General features: G+C 42.2%; 1 protein-coding gene across 1 annotated transcript in view; it reads left to right on the top strand.

The window, feature by feature from the left end:
• The window catches only part of LOC123746563 (neuropilin-2), a 90,590-nt gene that overhangs the window by 8,464 nt on the left and 62,075 nt on the right, over positions 1-20,051 (top strand). Inside the window, exon 2 of the mRNA XM_045728154.2 lies at positions 17,750-18,364. Within this exon, the coding sequence (XP_045584110.2) occupies positions 18,199-18,364 (166 nt within the window). The 5' untranslated portion in view covers positions 17,750-18,198. The remainder of the gene's footprint in view (positions 1-17,749; positions 18,365-20,051) is intronic.

The following is a 20,051-nucleotide window of genomic DNA, read 5'->3' as shown; positions in this document are numbered from 1 at the left end:
CATATGAGTTGAGTTGCTAGTACACTGTTCAATTGTACCCCTCCCGAACCCGCACTGTTAAATTAGGTGGTACTAAAAGAAGTTAACCGTATTTAACAATAGAACAGATTAATTAATTCTGAAGTAATTCTCCAAGAGTCCCCTGGAGAATACAACCGCTTACCACCATCACACAAGAATTACAGATATTGATCTTTCTTCACAATTAAAGTAGAGAACTACTCGTTTCTTCGCCAAGTTTGGGCAATGAATAAGTTATAAGAGATGCGGCTTCCCACAGCGCTGGCGACGCCTCCCACAGTGTTGATACTGACTGAAAAACTGGCTATAAATCACTACGAGTCACTATCCAAGTGGCCTCTGTGGACTCTGACCTTATGGTGGTATGTCCAGGTGTGATTTGCAGATGTAGTTAACAATCTTCCACTTGTCTTGGGATGGCCACCAGGCGCACTAATCAATAGCAGCGCATGACATCATCACTCTCCAGGATGGTGACCAATGGTCATTTGGAATTCTATAAACAGAGTCATTTGTTGTATAAGACTTGAAATTATTTATAATAACCTTAAACAAAAATGTATTCTACACAACAGTCTTTAATGCTTATGACTTTCCTACAAACTAGTACATTATAACATCATATTGCAGCATCTCATTGCTTATTGCAACACTCCCTTGCTTATTTGGTCAGCAGTTGATAGTTTCTGTATATCTAGGCATGTTAAACACGCTAGCTAATTCATCTCTTAACTATACTTTAATTTGAAAAACGAGAAGCTTGCGCTCAGAGATTCAGGTAGAACTAGCACCATCATAAGGAGAAAATCAGTATGATGGATTTAATTATAATCTTTCCCAAAGGATATGAAGCTAAAGTTAAAAGTATGCATACTATAGTTTTCCAATGAATATGGTCAGCAGTTACTTGGGTGCTGCTATGGACGACTATAGGTCGGGTTCGTAGGTCATGTTAGCATGGTATACAGATTACAACATTTGTATTTAAAGTGTAGAAATTTTATGACGATCATATTGTACTTTTACCATTATCATTGGCGACTGTCCAAGGACCAGAAGACATTAGGACATTATATGAAGAGGCTGGCACGTTGACACAGGTAGTGTGATGATCCCCAGTACTTGGACTCAAGAGACACAATCACTTTAAATGATTGTTGGATAGTTTTGACTATTGATGTTTACTTTAAGCCTATGATTGGGTACTTTAGACCATTGATGGATACTTTAGACCATTGACGGATACTTTTGACCATTGATATTTACTTTAAACCATTGATGGGGTACTTTAGACCATTGATGGATACTTTAGACCACTGATGGTTACTTTTGACCATTGATGGATACTTTAGACCATTGATGGATACCTTAGACCATTGATGGATACTTTTGACCATTGATGAATACTTTTGACCATTGATGATGGGTACTTTTGACCATTGGTGAATACTTTTGACTATTGATGAATACTTCTGACCATTGATGATGGGTACTTTTGACCATTGATGATGGGTACTTTTGACCATTAATGATGGGTATTTTTGACCACTCGTGAGAAACTTCGCCGCAGTCTTGAGACACGTTACATTCTTGAAAGACGTCGTCACTTTAACTATAATTGAAGTCCAACTGAACTAGTGTGACCTTCGGTGTTGTCTGGTGGTTGAGCAACTGGTCTTGGTGTTCAAGGTCCCAGGGTCTTGCTTCGACCAAAAAGGTGTCTTGGTTGATAAGAAATTGTTCCTCGCTGATAAGGGACTGTTCCTTGTTGATAAGGGACTGTTCCTTGTTGATAAGGGACTGTTCCTAGTTGATAAGGGACTGTTCCTTGTAGATAAGGGACTGTTCCTAGTTGATAAGGGACTGTTCCTTGTTGATAAAGGACTGTTCCTTGTTGATAAAGGACTGTTCCTAGTTGATAAGGGACTGTTCCTTGTTTAGACCATTGATAAGGGACTGTTCCTTGTTGATAAGGGACTGTTCCTTGTTGATAAGGGACTGTTCCTAGTTGATAAGGGACTGTTCCTTGTAGATAAAGGACTGTTCCTAGTTGATAAGGGACTGTTCCTTGTTGATAAAGGACTGTTCCTTGTTGATAAAGGACTGTTCCTTGTAGATAAGAGACTGTTCCTCCTTAATACAGGACTATCTCATACTTTCCACGATTTGTACTAGTGTGAGGGAGCATGTCGTTGACCACAAGGATGAACCTCCCATTACTCCTACATGGGACCTTGACCGGTATTGGACCTTACACCTATACCAACCTCTGGAAGGTTGTTAAGGCCTCCATTATAACCATCAACATAGTTCAGGACTAATACAAACTACAGATGAATATATTCACCTGGAATCAGAATATATTTATCAGTATATAAATTCTATTTAAAACCAAATAAAAACATCGTTTCCATGGATTACGTTCACATACGTCTATGAAAAATTTACAATTAAAATTCTGCGATAATATTTATTCGTTATAATAAAACGTTTAACGATATATAGGTAAAAATTACTCAATTATCGACATTTAAAAATTGAAATCCAGATGCAGAAAGATGCAAGTGGCCTTCCTATATAAGAATTAAATTCTAAATGGATTAAGGGGCTACGAGACCCATAAACTGCAATTATCATCATGTACACGTGAAATTCTGTGCCCGAAAACGCTATTAGGTTCACAGACACGAATACCGGAGCGTAACGGGAGAATCCCATAGAAACTGAAAGTGGTCTTGACAAGGAGATTCTAAGCTTAGGACCATGGCAACCAACGAGGCTCAAGGCTGCAACAAGCCCAATGGACGAAGCCTCGGTATGAAAAGCCTCGTAGTTCCAGTCAACCATATATTCTCCCCATCAAATATTACCTAAATACACGTAGTTTCTTCATACAATAAACAGCAAGTTTCGGAATTAGATTCAGTTTTGAAAGAAACTTTCCAAACAAGGAGGATCCTTGGTATGGCGAACCCGTAGGGCAAAAACTGGCTCAGTTGGGGGTAGTAAGGGCAGGGCAAGGTCTGTCTGGGCGCCTCCCACACCCACACCTGCCCCACACACCTTTCCCAATGCCACACCCACACAGTGTCCCATCCCACAACAAACCACACCCATTTCGGTAAACAAACACGGCCTTTAATATACCCAGTTCCACACTACACACTTTATCCTACACAACGTGGCATATAGAACCATCTCACCACACCCCACATAGAGCCCCTCTCACCACACCCCACATAGAACCACTCTCACCACACTCCACATAGAACCCTCTCCCCCACACCCCACATAGAACCCTCTCACCACACCCCACATAGAACCCTCTCCCCCACACTCCACATAGAACCCTCTCACCACACCCCACATAGAACCCTCTCACCACACCCCACATAGAACCCTCTCACCACACTCCACATAGAACCCTCTCACCACACCCCACATAGAACCCTCTCACCACACCCCACATAGAACCCTCTCCCCACACTCCACATAGAACCCTCTCACCACACCCCACATAGAACCCTCTCACCACACTCCACATAGAACCCTCTCCGCACACCCCACATAGAACCCTCTCACCACACCCCACATAGAACCCTCTCACCACATCCCACATAGAACCCTCTCACCACACCCCACATAGAACCCTCTCACCACACCCCACATAGAACCCTCTCACCACACCCCACATAGAACCCTCTCACCACACTCCACATAGAACCCTCTCACCACACCCCACATAGAACCCTCTCCCCCACACTCCAAATAGAACCCTCTCACCACACCCCACATAGAACCCTCTCACCACACTCCACATAGAACCCTCTCACCACACCCCACATAGAACCCTCTCACCACACCCCACATAGAACCCTCTCACCACACCCCACATAGAACCCTCTCACCACACCCCACATAGAACCCTCTCACCACACCCCACATAGAACCCTCTCACCACACCCCACATAGAACCCTCACCACACCCCACATAGAACCCTCTCACCACACCCCACATAGAACCCTCTCACCACACCCCACATAGAACCCTCTCACCACACCCCACATAGAACCCTCTCACCACACCCCACATAGAACCCTCTCACCACACCCCACATAGAACCCTCTCACCACACCCCACATAGAACCACTCTCACCACACTCCACATAGAACCCACATAGATCTTGCAACAGTCTGCACGATGGATATTCACCTCTAAGCAAGTAGATGTGTTCTTACGTCTGGTCTGGTGGAACTTGTTTTGATATTTGCTTAAACTAATGACAAAATCGCTCTTGTGTTTGAAGCTGAAGCAGAGTCTATCAGGTTTATCTATTACGGTAAGCAGCGGTGTTTTTGGGGACTAGAAATTACTACATGGATACCAAGGGTGCATTGAGAGACGTTCCGAAACGAGATAGAAGGGAATCTCTATTCACAATCGACTTGAGAATGGACCAGGAAAGACCGAAATGTCGTCGTCCCTTCACTTTCTTGTGTGTGGTCTGATCAACGTAGAATGGAAGAGAGTTATCAGGGGGAAAGCGCCAAGCCATTACGACTATATAGCACTTGGAAGGGGTCAGGATAAGGATTTGGGACGGGTCGGGGGGGGATGGAATGGTGCTCTATCACTTGGACGGTCGGGGATTGAACACCGGCCTGCTTGACGCGAGACCGTCGCTCCACCGTCCAGTACAAGTGGTTGGGATCCAGAGGACACCCAAAAGCTGAACCACAGCTCCGCAAGCACATCTAGATAAATGCAACCAGGTATTTACACACACATCAAGCATACACATGCTTGATGTGTGAATTATTAGTTGGACTGATTAAAGACTGCCAAACAAAATTATTTACAGAAAATAAGAATTCTTAGCGAACAAATGTTCTTCCCTCTGAGCTGACTCAGAGGGAAGCTCTGAGCTGCCTCCGATGCCCATTCTCGGTGCGTTCCACTCTGTCTTGCTGTGAGGATGTACAATGTGTGTATAGGATGTCCTTCCCTTCCTCGTACCATGCCACTATCTAGCCAGCAAAAGGGGGACGCCTCGACCACTAATTGCATTCGCGTTCACATGTCTAAATCCGGGTTGGGCTGCCAGACAGGTAGTGAAGAGATGTTTGTTTGGTAGTCTCTCTCTCCCCCTCCCACTAAGCTGTGAGGGCCACGTCCATCTCTACAGCGCTGAAGGTTACTATTCTGTTTACCTTGGTTCTCACGCAGCCAGTGTATATTACCTCCAGATACTGGATGAGTAGAGATTAAGACAATACCAAAACAGAGAGAATGAATGTCAGATGCCTTATGCCATTGTATGGCTTTAAGATGTATCCCCCTTGTGTGATTTATAAGATGCTGCTATCACAGGATTAGAAGGCAAGACTCGTATGATGTGCTGTTTACGCTGAGGTAATTCATCACTGCGCTGCGGTCTCACTTTCACGATGTAGGACGCGCCCGTCAAGGCAACCCTGAGAGGCTGTGACCATCACACGCATCTATAGCACCAGATTCTGGGCTACAGAAACATTTAGCGATTAGCATGGAAGAGTTGTCATCCTTGATCTTCCCGGAAACGATGGGTGAGTTAAGCTAACAGGATTTATTAGCTTGTAGGAGGCCAGGTAGACTCAGCAACACCTGAGTATCGATAGCAGCATCTGGCACCAGAGTCCTTGGCTCTGTACCAGGTTTCCGGCTTCTATCATCTGTCTCCCTGCCGGAGGAGAGGAATAGAGAGAAGGGGGAAGAACTAGAAAAGCTTAAGTATGTTAACCAGACCACACACTTGAAGGTGAAGACACGACGACGTTTCGGTCCGTCCTGGACCATTCTCAAGTCGATTGAGAATACTTTAGCCACGTTATTGTGACTCATCGCCTGCATAGAAAAGCTTAAAAGAGAGAGAGAGAGAGAGAGAGAGAGAGAGAGAGAGAGAGAGAGAGAGAGAGAGAGAGAGAGAGAGAGAGAGAGAGAGAGAGAGAGAGAGAGAGAGAGAAAGAGAGTAGACCTTGGAAATGTTATTCCTGGTTGCCAAATTTGAGATATAAAGGTGAAATGCTCACTCGCTATATACGGCGCGCGGATCAACAGAACAGCATCACTAGAGGGATGCTGTGTGGTTGATCTCCTTTTCTCTTGCACCGGAAGATCACGGAGGAATCTTTCCGCCACTTCTCAGACACACTGACACACAGTTGTGTAGACAACTTCCCTACACAAGTGCAAATACCGAGATGTCTACAATGGAACACTTTAAATTTAGAAAATTAAATAAATCATATTTGTCACTAAACTCTAAATTATGTATTATGTATACCTTTTTTTACCATTATCTATCGTTGTATTTTTCGTCTGTCCTCAGAGCCTCAAAATTAACACCAAACGTTTAACAAAGTGGCCAGACTCCTGGTCAGAGCTCCAGGTGACGATGCTAAAGGGTTTCTTCAGAAAATTCAAAGGCATGAATAGTACTATAAATTCTATGCAGACATACTCTCCAGTATCCATTATTATTATTACTGATGCGTCTTTACTCTAGTAAATATTTCTATTGTAATATTTTTCCGCTGGGCAAATTAGTTGAAAATATTCAGTTTCAGGAAGATACAGGATGAAACTTACGTATATGTATACAGTTGGTCACAATAACGTGGCTGTAAATTAAGACATTCAGCTCATGCCTCTGAAAATCACACAATTGATTTAATTAAGAAAAATGTGAGTCTTGAAGGCAGCGGAACGCTGGCTCAAGTCACTCCATTGCTCCAAGCGATTTTGTCATCGATATATCAGTCATTTGTAATTTCCTTGTTTTGTGTACTTATTTGACTGTTGCCACACGAGGCAATCTTCTCCGAGACGGACCGAAACGTCCTTACGTATCTCACTTAGGTGCCAAAGACAAGGCTGCATTGTGCACTTTCTCGTCTGTAACCAAGTGGTTGGTGCTATCCTTGAGTGTGTCCGGCTGCATTGTTCTAATGAATTATAATTTGTTATTAAGGCAAGAGCCTGAGACAGGAGGCCCATATGACCTATCGTCATATCAAATAGGGGTCACGTTGATAATTTGTATTTCCACTCATTCTATTATTATGCTTGTTCAAGCTTCCGCAGACTCCAAATACGTATTCATTTTTTTTTTTTTTTTTTTTGAGATATATACAAGAGTTGTTACATTCTTGTACAGCCACTAGTACGCGTAGCGTTTCGGGCAAGTCCTTAATCCTACGGTCCCTGGAATACGATCCCCTGCCGCGAAGAATCGTTTTTTCATCCAAGTACACATTTTACTGTTGAGTTAAACAGTTAAGGAATTGCGCCCAGTAAATCCTCCCCGGCCAGGATACGAACCCATGACATAGCGCTCGCGGAACGCCAGGCGAGTGTCTTACCACTACACCACGGAGACTGTAAATGTAGGATGCGACCCCACAACAAGCTGACTAACTCCTGCGAATCTATTTACTGCTAGGTGGACAGGGGCATTAGGTGATAGGAAACTCGCCCGACCATTTCTGTTCAGCATGAGATTTGAACCCGGAATTCTCGAGTGTGAGTCGAGAACGAAGCCGACTGTACAACCGAGACCCTTACTTGTCTCTGGAGGCAAAACACTTACATTACCTAACCTAACTTTAACTTAACTGAAGATAGGAAGTACATAGAAGCACTAACTAGCACTAATTACAAAGTGTGGTTTGAAGGGATTGTGACGAGGATACATAACCACCCCCCCCAGGACTCCTTGCTGAAGCCCGTGTACTTAGACTTACGAAGGTCCCTCAAGGCGAACTAAGTCTCCGTGGTGTAGTGGTAAGACACTCGCCTGGCGTTCCGCGAGCGCTTTGTCATGGGTTCGTATCCTGGCCGGGGAGGATTTACTGGGCGCAAATCCTTAACTGTTTAACTCAACAGTAAAATGTGTACTTGGTTGTAACAACGATTCTTCGCGGCGGGGATCGTATTCCAGGGACCTGCCCGAAACGCTACGCGTACTAGTGGCTCTACAAGAATGTAACAAATCTTGTATATATCTCAAAACAAAAAACAAACTACTGACCCTCTCCAGGAGACATCCCACAACACTTAACCACTAGGTAAGAAGAAGCATCAAATGAGAGACATCGTGGCCATCCAGGTCTCTCCTGCACAGGAATCGAACCCGAGAAACTCGCGTGTCAGGATGCTGGACCCCCACTATTCAGCTTATTATCAAGCTTGGATTTATGATCCCGAGTCAATTTATGAAGACGTGGTTCGACTCCCGTCGTCCAACCAGCGCTTGAGGGCCAGTGGAACCTAGTCCAGTGAACGCTCAGGCTGCCCGTTGATTACCATAACGTTAGAAACGCGACCTATTAGTTGAGAGTTGGTTGCTTGGTGGCTTGGAGCATTGGTGGTGGTGGGGGTGACTGGGTAGAATGTAGGGGGTACTGGGTGAGGTAGGAGCTGGGGAAGGGGGTGAGGGAGGAGGAGGAGGAGGAGGAGAGGTAAGGGTGAGAATGGGGAGGAGATAGGGAGAGGAAGGGAAGAAACTCTAGGGGTGTGGAGGGAACACATACGAGGGAAGACTGGAGAACAGGAAAATTTTGTCTTTGAAGAGGTGGATGGAGAGAGAAAGAGACAAATTTTATTCATCAAAAACTAATTTAATATTTGTTCGGTAATATGTTGATTGTTTGTGATGTGTATCATATCACATCACACTGTGTATCACATCACACTGTGTATCACATCACACTGTGTATCAAATCACAAACATAAGATACACATTGTGATGTGTCCATCACAAACCTGAAAGTATGTGATGACCCTCTATCGACTGGACCAGTCGATAGAGCTACGACCTCACACCAAGGAGTCCGCAGTTCGAGTCTCCTAGAGCCCAGGTGAATTATTTGTGGTGTGTATATATAAACACGTTGTACTGACGCGAGTGAGAATAGCTTCAACTACCTCATCCCTTTGTGCGTCATTACACCTCAATACACTTATTTTCATTTCAATTTCATCTGTTTCCCAATAATCAATTATAACTTTTTGCTGATCTGTAAAATGAAAGTTTTTGCTGTATTCATTTCATACAAGTCTTTATAACTATACGTTTGCAAATAACAAGGCAATGAATTACACAAGAAAAGGAATCACAATTTATAATAATTTATCGCGACTATGTATAGATATTTAGATGAACATTAATATTGTATATGTATTCAAAATCTAACACCACTTGGGTTTCTGTGGCCATATTTACATCCATTTACCTTTCTCTTATATATGTTTTTCTATGGTTTTTTGTTTAATATATCGGTATAGGCGTCCTTGTCCCTGTCGTTCGTGTGGAGCCCAGGTGGCCCCAGCAGGCCGGGGCAGTGCAGGCCGGGGCGGGACAGGCTGGCCACTGGCCACATTAACATGCCACGAACACAACGGCTCGAGGTCACCGCCACCACTGCTCACATCTAACCATTAACGGCGACATCTTGCTTCGTCTGGTTTGCGCTCTCGAAGGTGAAAGGTCAGAGGGAAAGATTCGTAGCGCTTTATGAAGCACTGCTCTGGGTCGGCGCGGGACGTGGAAACATTTAATACCGTAGAATACCAACGCAGGAAATGACGAGAATGGTTTCAGTCTCGCGGTATCCATTGTAAGAGAGATTTTACACTCCTGTAGAAGGCCAAATAGTGATTGAATTTGCTATCTCTTCCCTAAACCCCTCGATATCGCTCGGCTTAGGTGATTTTGTTTCTCGTATTAGCTTCCTGAGTGATATTTAGCGTCATTTGAATACCATTATCCTCACTTTAATAAGACTTTATCAAAATCCTCAGATTAGGCAAAATTGTAATTAATTTTGTCAATAAAGATGTTAATAATAATAATAATTTGAATACCCAGCGACACTGATGGTGCAACATAGTCTCACTACTTTGGTTCCTTCTTCCTCGTGTAACCTTCAATCTAAGTACATAGGTATGGGGTTGACCAAGCTGACGAGGCGTTTGACTTGTCATCTTCAATCAGGCGCCCCCTAAAAATCACATGAGACAAGCCCATGACATCACCCTAACAAGAGAAATGTTGTATAAAAACATATGTATAATAGACAAAACCCAAGATGTAAGAAGATTACAAATTCTTGAAACCCGTCACATAAAAGGCGAACAACCCACCATACATATACAAATAACGGAACTATTCACTCTACCCACCATGAGAGTGAGAACATGATCGGAACGCGAAGATGCCGACGATGATATCACTGCCCAAAACGTTCAGCTGCTGGAAACAAAAAGTTCCAAGTAGCACGGGCTATGGTGAGCCCGTAGTGGCACTGGCACCTGGCACTGGAGCGGGGCTGTGAAACCCAAAACGCCATGCCCACTAACCTCTGTAGGTATCAGGATTTTAACCTATGCCTCTTACCTTTACTTCTCACTCCTCTCTATGTACCGGACCTCCCAGCAGTATTGATCCGATAGGTCCTCCTGTAGGATGAACCTTGTAGGTTTGAAACGTTGTGTAAATTTATAATTAACTGTAGTACATTCTACAGTTAATTGTTATTATTTTATTCAACCTCGAACAAAGATGACATTTGGAGAATTCCTCTTCCAATTAAAGCAAGATACAAGAACACTAGTCAGAGGGATAGAATCCCTAAACAAGAAAATAATCAAAACAGAATATGCAGTCATAATCCATATCCCGATATGTGCGGTACACTCATATCGCAATGAAATCACAGTGGAGTGATATATCAAAAGAAAATCCTTTCCAGGCAGTAGAGTTACTCGAGCTCTAGTAACCATTAATCCATTAGATTAGTCCCCAGATCCATTAATCCCTGATTAATGGATCTGGGGAATCTGGAAAGACAACAATAATTGCAAGTACATAAGTAAGGTTCATGGAAGTCACAAGAAAAGTGGAACACCTTCAAAACCTTTCCAAGTATTGGCTTTTAGCTCAGGGCAGCAGTAGCAGCAGCCCCCCTTTCACCAGCAGCAGCAGCAGCAGCAGCTGTTGTTACATGGCCTGTGTTGTGATTACTTTCAGGTGTGGCAGGTGTGTGAAGGCAGGCGTGGCAGATGTGTGATGGCCTCCAGGAAAGTAACGAAGCGAGTCTGGCTTGCCACTGGACAGGTTAATATGTCAGATAAAGAATATATCATATCCTACCAGAGGCGCCGACGGCCATCCCTACTGAAGTCACCACACAACGTTAACTTATTGTATAAAACTGCTCAGAATTGCCATTAAGGTAAAGGCTTTTGACTCAGTCTCATGATGGTAAATATATGAGGTGATTGCTTAGCGTGAACCTAAGTGTGTTGAAGAACGCTTAGTGTGTTGTTTAACTCGCCCTAATGATATGTTCATGCAGGCCGAAACAATTTGGCGTAATGTTAAGATATAATGACTTCTTCGAGCGACTGTGTGGGCCATATAGATGAGTTTGGGGCCACCCGGGAGTATAACACACGCGCACACACACACACACACACACACACACACACACATACACACACACACACACACACACACACACACACACACACACACACACATACACACACACACACACACTTCATTAAAAGTGCTCTAAGGCAACTATTGCCGATTACATTAATTCATCACAAAACCTTAACCCATGGTAATATTGTCCCACAAAGAGTGTCATTGCATTTAACATCAGCCTGTTTCTCTGGCTATCGCTCACCTCTACAACTATGATGCGAAATAACAAAGTTTTCAAAGATTCGTCGTCCACCTGCAGAGGTTTTCGTTCACTGCGCAAACAGGTTTGCTGATGTTTTGCTGCTCTTGAGTAAAGGCCGCCTGGGGTTCCCCCTGGGTGCTAGGGGGTTCTCCTGGGTGCTAGGAGGTTCTCCTAGGTCCTAGGGGGGTTACCCTGGGTGCTGGGGGTTCCCCTAGGTGCTAGGGTTCCACCTACATTCGTGCCCTATTCTACATGACAAAAATCCTTCAGTGTTTCTAGAAAGCTTTAAGCTGAAGATAAATATCAGTTCATAAATTCCACTGCCGATCGGCGAATTCATTAAATTTTGATTAACAGTGTCTAAATTTACCTGAATTCAGAGCTGAAGTTGCAAGTGTCAACCGGATTTTCAAAGTTTCAGATATTGCATATTAGTTCAGAAATGATTTAAGTCAGTCAAGCTTAATTGTGAATCACATGTGTAACAAAGCTTATATATATATATATATATATATATATATATATATATATATATATATATATATATATATATATATATATATAAACAAGCTTTGCGATCCAAGTTAGGATACTTCTTAAGATGCTGTATATCTTTAAGTATATCTCTGTATGTCAATCAAGCCTGCAGGTTAGGAAAGCTTAAAACGCTTTTGATGCTGTTGCTCAATGTTGCATAAATTAAATATTGCTCAGATTGGCAACCCTTGAGAGGCTATCAGACACTGAAGGGAATTACAAAACAAATAATTGAAGATATTTGTGGGGGGTTTAATGGTCTGCAGTGTTGCAGAATGTAGAGGTCAATACAAAAATAAATAAAGGGGAATATTGGTTTTATATAATTGCAATTGCAGGTTTGGTGTTTTATCCTTGATGGTGTTATTGATTGTTTCAGTCGTTACTTCATCTTGTCCTCATAGCTCAGTTCCTTGTTCTCATAACTCAGTTCCATGTTCTTACAACTCAGTTCCATGTTCTCATAACTCAGTTCCTTGTTCTTACAACTCAAGTTCCTTGTTCTTACAACTCAGTTCCTTGTTCTTACATCCTTGTTCTATGTTCTGGTATTCCTTCCCAAGCACTTTATAAACACAATGTGTTACAAAAGCCCTATGTGCCAAGGGCTTCATGGGTCTTGTTGAGCAATAATTTACGTCCCAGAATGCTGCTGGGTTCGATACCCAGAAACAGTTTATTTAAATTCACCTGCTGCCTCTGTTCACCTAGCACTAAATAGGCAGCCGGGAGGGAAGGAACTGTTGTCGGGTCGCTTACGAGGACCTTGATAAATCGGACTTGCTGTACGTCCAACTTTGGTTGGACGTACAAGTCTTGAATACTAAGCGATAGTGGCTTCTTAGCGCTGCCACGGATGACATGGCAGCGACACGTAAGTTTAAATATAATAAATTAATTATAATATATAAATAATAATTAAATTATAATTAAAGGATATAAAAGAATCAGCCTCGTATGGGCCAATAAGCCTTCCATGGCTTCTTTATTCGTATGTTCCTATGACTGCGGATTGAATGCATAAAATATGAACTTTTAAAATGGTTTATATCTTTTAAAAGTCCAACAGTACAAAACGCGGACTTTTTCAAGGTCGAGCAGTTCGTATTCCAAACATTTTATCCACAGAACCATCCCTACAAGTACTATAATTTGTAGAGGAGCACTAAAAACAGGTGTAATCTACACTATCATTAGTCTTTTTGACCCAGCACAGCGGCACTGTACAAACTTGGCTCCCTTATGCATTAACAATAACGAATCGTCTGTCCCCAGTTAAGTGTGGCCGCCCCCTGAATCACAAACACGGCTGGTGAGCACCAGACCTGCTATCTATATTCATAACAGACCTGTGTGCTCTATGCCAAGCTCTAATATAAATGGCCACATTTCCAGTCGGCGAATTGACAATCTGGAACCACTCCTAAAGCCCAGTCTAAGCCATCACACTTAATACCCAGTCTAAGCCATCACTCTTGAAGGTCAGTCTAAGTCATCACTCTTAAAACAGATCGAAGAGTCTTCAGGTATTTGGATTTTGTTTTTTTGGTCCTTTTAATTTCTAGAATATGGCATTGAACTGAACAATTGTGCCGTATAGCAAAAGGTCGACGCGCCGTCAGTAAACTGGTCAAGGGTTCGGTTTATTGTCTGTCGTTCGAAGGTTCTGCTCACTGAAGCAAATCACACGGAACCTAATCTAGTGTCCGGCGGAAAATCAAGCAATAATTATTTTAACACATTACAAATAACGTAGGCAATAAACCAAACCCACACACACACACACAACCCAACCCACAAACACACACACACACACACAACCCACACACACACACAACCCAACACAACCCAACCCACACACAACCCAACCCACACACACAACTCAACCCACACACACACACACACACACAACCCAACCCACACACACAACCCAACACAACCCAACCCACACACAACCCAACCCACACACACAACTCAACCCACACACACACACACACACACAACCCAACCCACACACACAACCCAACTCACACATCTAAGTGGAAGAAAGTGATGACGATTCAGGCCGTGCTGGACCAAGGGGACGGATTAATATATGATGAAGCATTAAACTACGAGAGACTACATATGGAACCTTTTTGACAATTATTAAAAGAGAATAAGGCTGTGTAACAAATGAACTAGCGAAGAATGGCGCCAAGATGTGACGATGTGCGTTGAATTATGTAACTAGCTCACCAAAACTGTAACTTGCCTAGTTGAATACATTATGTGCCTCTGTAACTCTTTCAACTACCGCCCACACGATGAGTATGGGGTGCACTACTGCCCACAGAATGGGTATGGGGTCAATCACAGCCGACAGGATGGGTATATGGTCGACTACCGCCCACAGGATAGGTATGGGGGTCCACTACCTGCCATAGGATTGGTATGGGGGTCCACTACCGCCCTCAGGATGGGCATGGGGACCCACTACCGCCCTCAGGATGGGTATGAGGTCCACTACCGCCCTCAGGGTGAGTATGGGGGTCCACTACCGCCCTCAGGATGGGTATGGGGGGTCCACTACCGCCCTCAGAATGGGTATGGGGTCCACTACTGCCTCACAGGATAGGTATGGGGGTCCATTTCCGCCCACAGGATAGGTATAGGGGTCCACTACCGCCTTCAGGATGGGTATGGGGGGCCACTACCGCCCACATAAACCTCTATTTAAGTTAATGAGCTACTAAGCACTACAAGGTTGTTTATAACAACTCTAACCATAAATTTCGGAGTTTCGAAGCTCGTAAACAATTTAAAAAGTGTAAACAAACCCGTCATGGCTCTTGAAAGACATAGAGGTTTCGCAGGTAGTTGTGTAAATACTTGATGAGTTCTGGCCAAGGCAGGAAGTTTATTGAGTGTGGTGTAGTTGTGCAATTGGCATGGAGAGAAAAGAAAACTTAGACGAACTGCTGTACGTGTTATAGCAGCCTTGTTCACTCACAGTATGAACGAATCATCGGATTTATCCCATTAAGGGTGTGTTGAACATGCCACTTGTTACGGTATGTTCACTCACAGTATGAACGAATCATCGGATTTATCCCATTAATGGTGTGTTGAACATGCCACTTGTGGGATATTTGGGTTTGATTCTGATTTATTAATAATTAAAGTAGTAAATTAAATTACGAAGGACCACCCGCTTTTAAAGGAAAGAGGGAAACTGAGAATTTCAGATCATTAGATAAAATTCTAGAGAAAACCAGTGACTATGGATATGACTAGAAAGTATGATCATAAGAATAATTAATGGGCTGTATTAATAAAAACCAAACCTCAAACACCTACATTGGGGGGTTATTACTGGAGGTCAGTACGTCCAGGAATCAGTGTGGTTCGTTCACTAATTCTATTAATAATAATCTAATCCTATAATTAATGTGGAATATAATATTATTCATACAAAGAAGAACATGAATATGAGCATAATAATGAGTTACAGTAAATCACACATTATGTTGTACATTCTGAATGTATCAAATTGCATAGTTATGAATAAAAAGAAATAAGCCTTAGCTGGTAATAGATTCCTTTAGATAACTCTGGCAGTCCTCTTAATCTCCAAGTCTGGTACACCGACGAATGACACGGTTAACATGGAGAAGACAGCATGAGGAATTCGTCTCTCGAGCTGCAAGATAAATAACTACCAGTAGTACCTCCCCCCACGCCGAGTCGACGTTCATTACACAAATTATTGGCATGAACATTAATATTTCTCGCATTCGCGCTTGAAACTCTAAAGACTGGACGGGTTTATTATTTAGAGGAACGGAATATTATTATTTAACTATTTAAGAATAGTAAAGATACAAGGGAGAGGAATTAATGTCTCCCCATAGCATTCATTGATGACGTTAACACTACCGCGAGGTAGACGGTATAATTCTAACGCTCTATTCGGCTTTTAGTTAGAAAACAATTCGTCTGCAATCAGTTGTCATACAGAATGCTTTAATTATGGAGAATCGTATTTAATTCTCACACAAATTGTATATAATGTGTTTTACTGTAAAGAAATCTGACGCAATACTGGCGTCAGATGACGTGAGAATTCTAGCCTAATGCACAGATGAATTATTAGTACAGGAGAATTCTACGAGTTGTTAATTTTACTTACTACAATATTAATATGGTTAGTAATAAGTAATGAGAATACAACAATGTTGTATTCGATGTTGGAAATATCCAACACCACTTGTTGCGGTATGTTCACTCACAGTATGAACAAAGCTTACCAATAAACTCTGAACAAAATTTACCGAAGAGAACCGTCTTATATCAAAATCAAATGAGACTCTATTATAACTTAGGTCATCTGTGCTATGTTCCTCATTAACTGTTTTTAGCACTAGTGCCCATCAGTAAGAAAGTTAAGACCTCCAAAGGTTAAAATGATGTCTTTTTTTGCATATAAGTTCCCTAATGAATGACAATGAAACCTTTAAGATTAAACAGAGGAATGTCAAAGTCATATCCTTAATTACGTTTGCACGTGAATATCAATTGCTCATCAACTGGGTTCCAATTCATTCGTGTAAATATCACCAGACTCGTTCTGTAATGTCTTGTGTCAGCGTTGAAACATTTATCATCTAGTTTGAACCACTAAAACAACTCTTTATATATTATGTGGTAGATTATCTGTGAGCATGGCGGCCACTATTCTTGCGTGCATGGTGGTTTATCTGTGTGCATGGCTTCATTCCTGATAGCGTGCGTGGTTGGTGTGTGTGTGTGTGTGTGTGTGTGTGTGTGTGTGTGTGTGTGTGTGTGTGTGTGTGTGTGTGTGTGTGTGTGTGTTTGTACACGCTCGCGTTTTTGTTGGTCAGAACAGATCGTGTAAAGTTTGTCTGTCTCTCGTTCTCCGCTAATTGTTTGCTCGTGTGTGTGTGTGTGTGTGTGTGTGTGTGTGTGTGTGTGTGTGTGTGTGTGTGTGTGTGTGTGTGTGTGTGTGCGTGTGTGTGTGTGTGTGTTTCTCTGCGGCTGCCCACTCACCCCTGTTCTCAAAATGTCACCTGCAAGATACAGATATGTATACATCGGTCAATATGGAACAAAGAGTGTGAGCGGAAAACGAACAGACTTTCGCAAATCACGAGTAATTCTCATCTATCATCACACACTGAAATTGGTAATGAAAGTCATGGCCTTGAGATGAGCTCTTGCTATTCATCTCTCGCAGTTCATCTGGTTTACTTTCAGTTGATTTTCTAATGACTAACAATCACAATTTTATATTTGACACAATATATAACAATCACAATATATATATATATATATATATATATATATATATATATATATATATATATATATATATATATATATATATATATATATATAAATTTGGTCAATACAATATTTATAATAATATACCAATAACTATATCTGTGTCTTCCTCAGGTGTGTGTGAGTGAAGGAGGGAGCTGCGTCCACATGCCGTTACTAGGATGGGTGATCCACGCGTCTCATTTCATCCCGTCTGCCCCTGTTTTCCCAGCATCTCATCAGCGATAGCATCAAGTGGATCTGCAGCATCACCAAGAAGAGTGGTTGCAGGTGGCACATAGCCTGCAGGGTTAGATATATGAGACATCTTAGTGAACTTGATATCACATCGAAGGCCTAGTTGGGTCATTAGAGAACCATGATAACGTGCTGGTGGTACGAGTGAGCCCGCTTGGTTTATGAGAGCCTCTGTTGGAATGGTCAGCGTCCGGTAGAAAACGGAGCTAGAGACCCGTCAGTAAATATCCCCACAGTAACTGGGTACTGCAGCTCTTGTGTCGAAATATATGAAGTGATATATCGTCGTGAAATCTGTGTGTGGGAACGGAAAGGAGTGCTTAACAATGTCCAAGATGAGGAGAAGAGAGGCGCCAGTGCGCTGCGCAGACGTCATGTCACCGGGAACGCGCAGAAAAGGGCGCAGGTGGCCAACTAAAGCAGGCTTCCTTAGCGCAGTGTTTCTGATGTTTCTCTCATGTCTGGGTACCGTTGCGCTCGCGTGCACTTCAGGTAAGATACTCATCCACCTATGCCACTTGGGCTGGACGGTATAGCGAAGATCTCGCTTCATGCAGGTCGGCGTTCAATCCCCGACCGTCCAAGTGGTTAGGCATTATTTCTTTCTCCTCCGTCCCATCCCAAATCCTTATCCTGACCCCTTCCCAGTGGTATATAGTCGTAATGGCTTGGCGCTTCCCCCCCCCCCCCCCTGATAGTTCTCTTCCCCCCTCTCTGTCCCCCACAATCCCCTTAACCGTAAAGCAAGCATCTAAACCTCTTCATCTCGTGTCAGTACATTGTGATAAATTTTGGAAAGTGAGAATAGAAATATTTACACAACGAACCCAGGGACGAGAGTATTATCCCATTGCATAACTTCAATAATTTCTCATAGCCAAGAGAACTAACTTCAATAATTTCTCCTTCATCAAATCCATTTGAATTTAGAAGTAACCTGAGATTAAGAAATTGAGATACGAAAGTTGTTAAACCCATGACAGAATCGGCTAGAGTGTTCGGAAATGTGAATGGTATAATTGGTATATACTAGGAACCGTTCAAGGATAATAATTGGCATTTAGTAGGATAGTGTTATGGTTAATTATTGGCATACAATAGGAACGGTTTAAAAAGGAATAGATGTATGAAATGGGTTTCACGCATTTGTTTTCAGTCACATACGGATGAATGTGTGCTTAACAAAAAGGTTATTCTAGTGAATGAATGTATGCTGAACAAACCTGTTCTAAGGAACGAATATGTCCTGACGAACAAACTAGTTCTAGCGAACGAATGTGTGCTGGAACATGATTGAACACATTAAGGAGGTAAGGCAGTATTAGGTATACTGAGTTATAAGGAATAACGCAGCATTAGGTACACTGAGTTATAAGAAATAAGTAGCACAAGGAATGGTATAAGGAATCAGAGAGCCTTTATGCCAGTGAGTGAATAACAGAAAGGAAATGAGAACAAGAGAATAAATAACACTGCAGGAGGCCTATTGGTGAATATGAGGCGGCTCTTAAATCATTCCCAGCATGAAAGGACGAGGTAATAGGAGTAGACGCGATAAAGGAGAAACAAAAGAGCTTGTTAATGAAAACTATTAATGATACATTTTGGAATAATAAATTAACACTAATAATAATCTGGTGACAGAGATGAATGACTAGATAAACCTCCTGAATGTTAAATTAACCCCCTGAATGTTAGATAACCCCTCTGAATGTTAGATAACCCCCCTTGAATGTTAAATAAACCCCCATATGTTTATCAAAATATAAACTTCTTAATTAAACTTAAAAAATAATTGCATGTCCATTTAATCTTTTAGATAATTTATGATCTTATTAATCTATTTTTTTTCAATCTAAATATATATGCACTTTGTAAATATTTAGATTGACAATTAATTTATTGTATATAAAAATACACGTTAAATATTTTTAGCTTAAGGTTTAAATTAATATATTAAACTATTATGTAAACATTATGCACCTCTGTATATACAGATCCTCCTTATCTGACTCTTAACAGCAGTTCCACTCCTTGTCTGACTCTTAACAATGGTTCCACTCCTTGTCTGACTCTTCAGAGCAGTTCCACTCCTTGTCTGACTCTTCAGAGCAGTTCCACTCCTTGTCTGACTCTTAACAACGGTTTCACTCCTTGTCTGACTCTTAAGAGCAGTTCC

Source organism: Procambarus clarkii, chromosome 90 (assembly GCF_040958095.1).
Source record: "Procambarus clarkii isolate CNS0578487 chromosome 90, FALCON_Pclarkii_2.0, whole genome shotgun sequence".
NCBI lineage: Eukaryota > Metazoa > Arthropoda > Malacostraca > Decapoda > Cambaridae > Procambarus > Procambarus clarkii.
The sequence above is the reverse complement of the archived record's forward strand: the minus strand, read 5'-3'. Positions and strand labels throughout refer to the sequence as shown.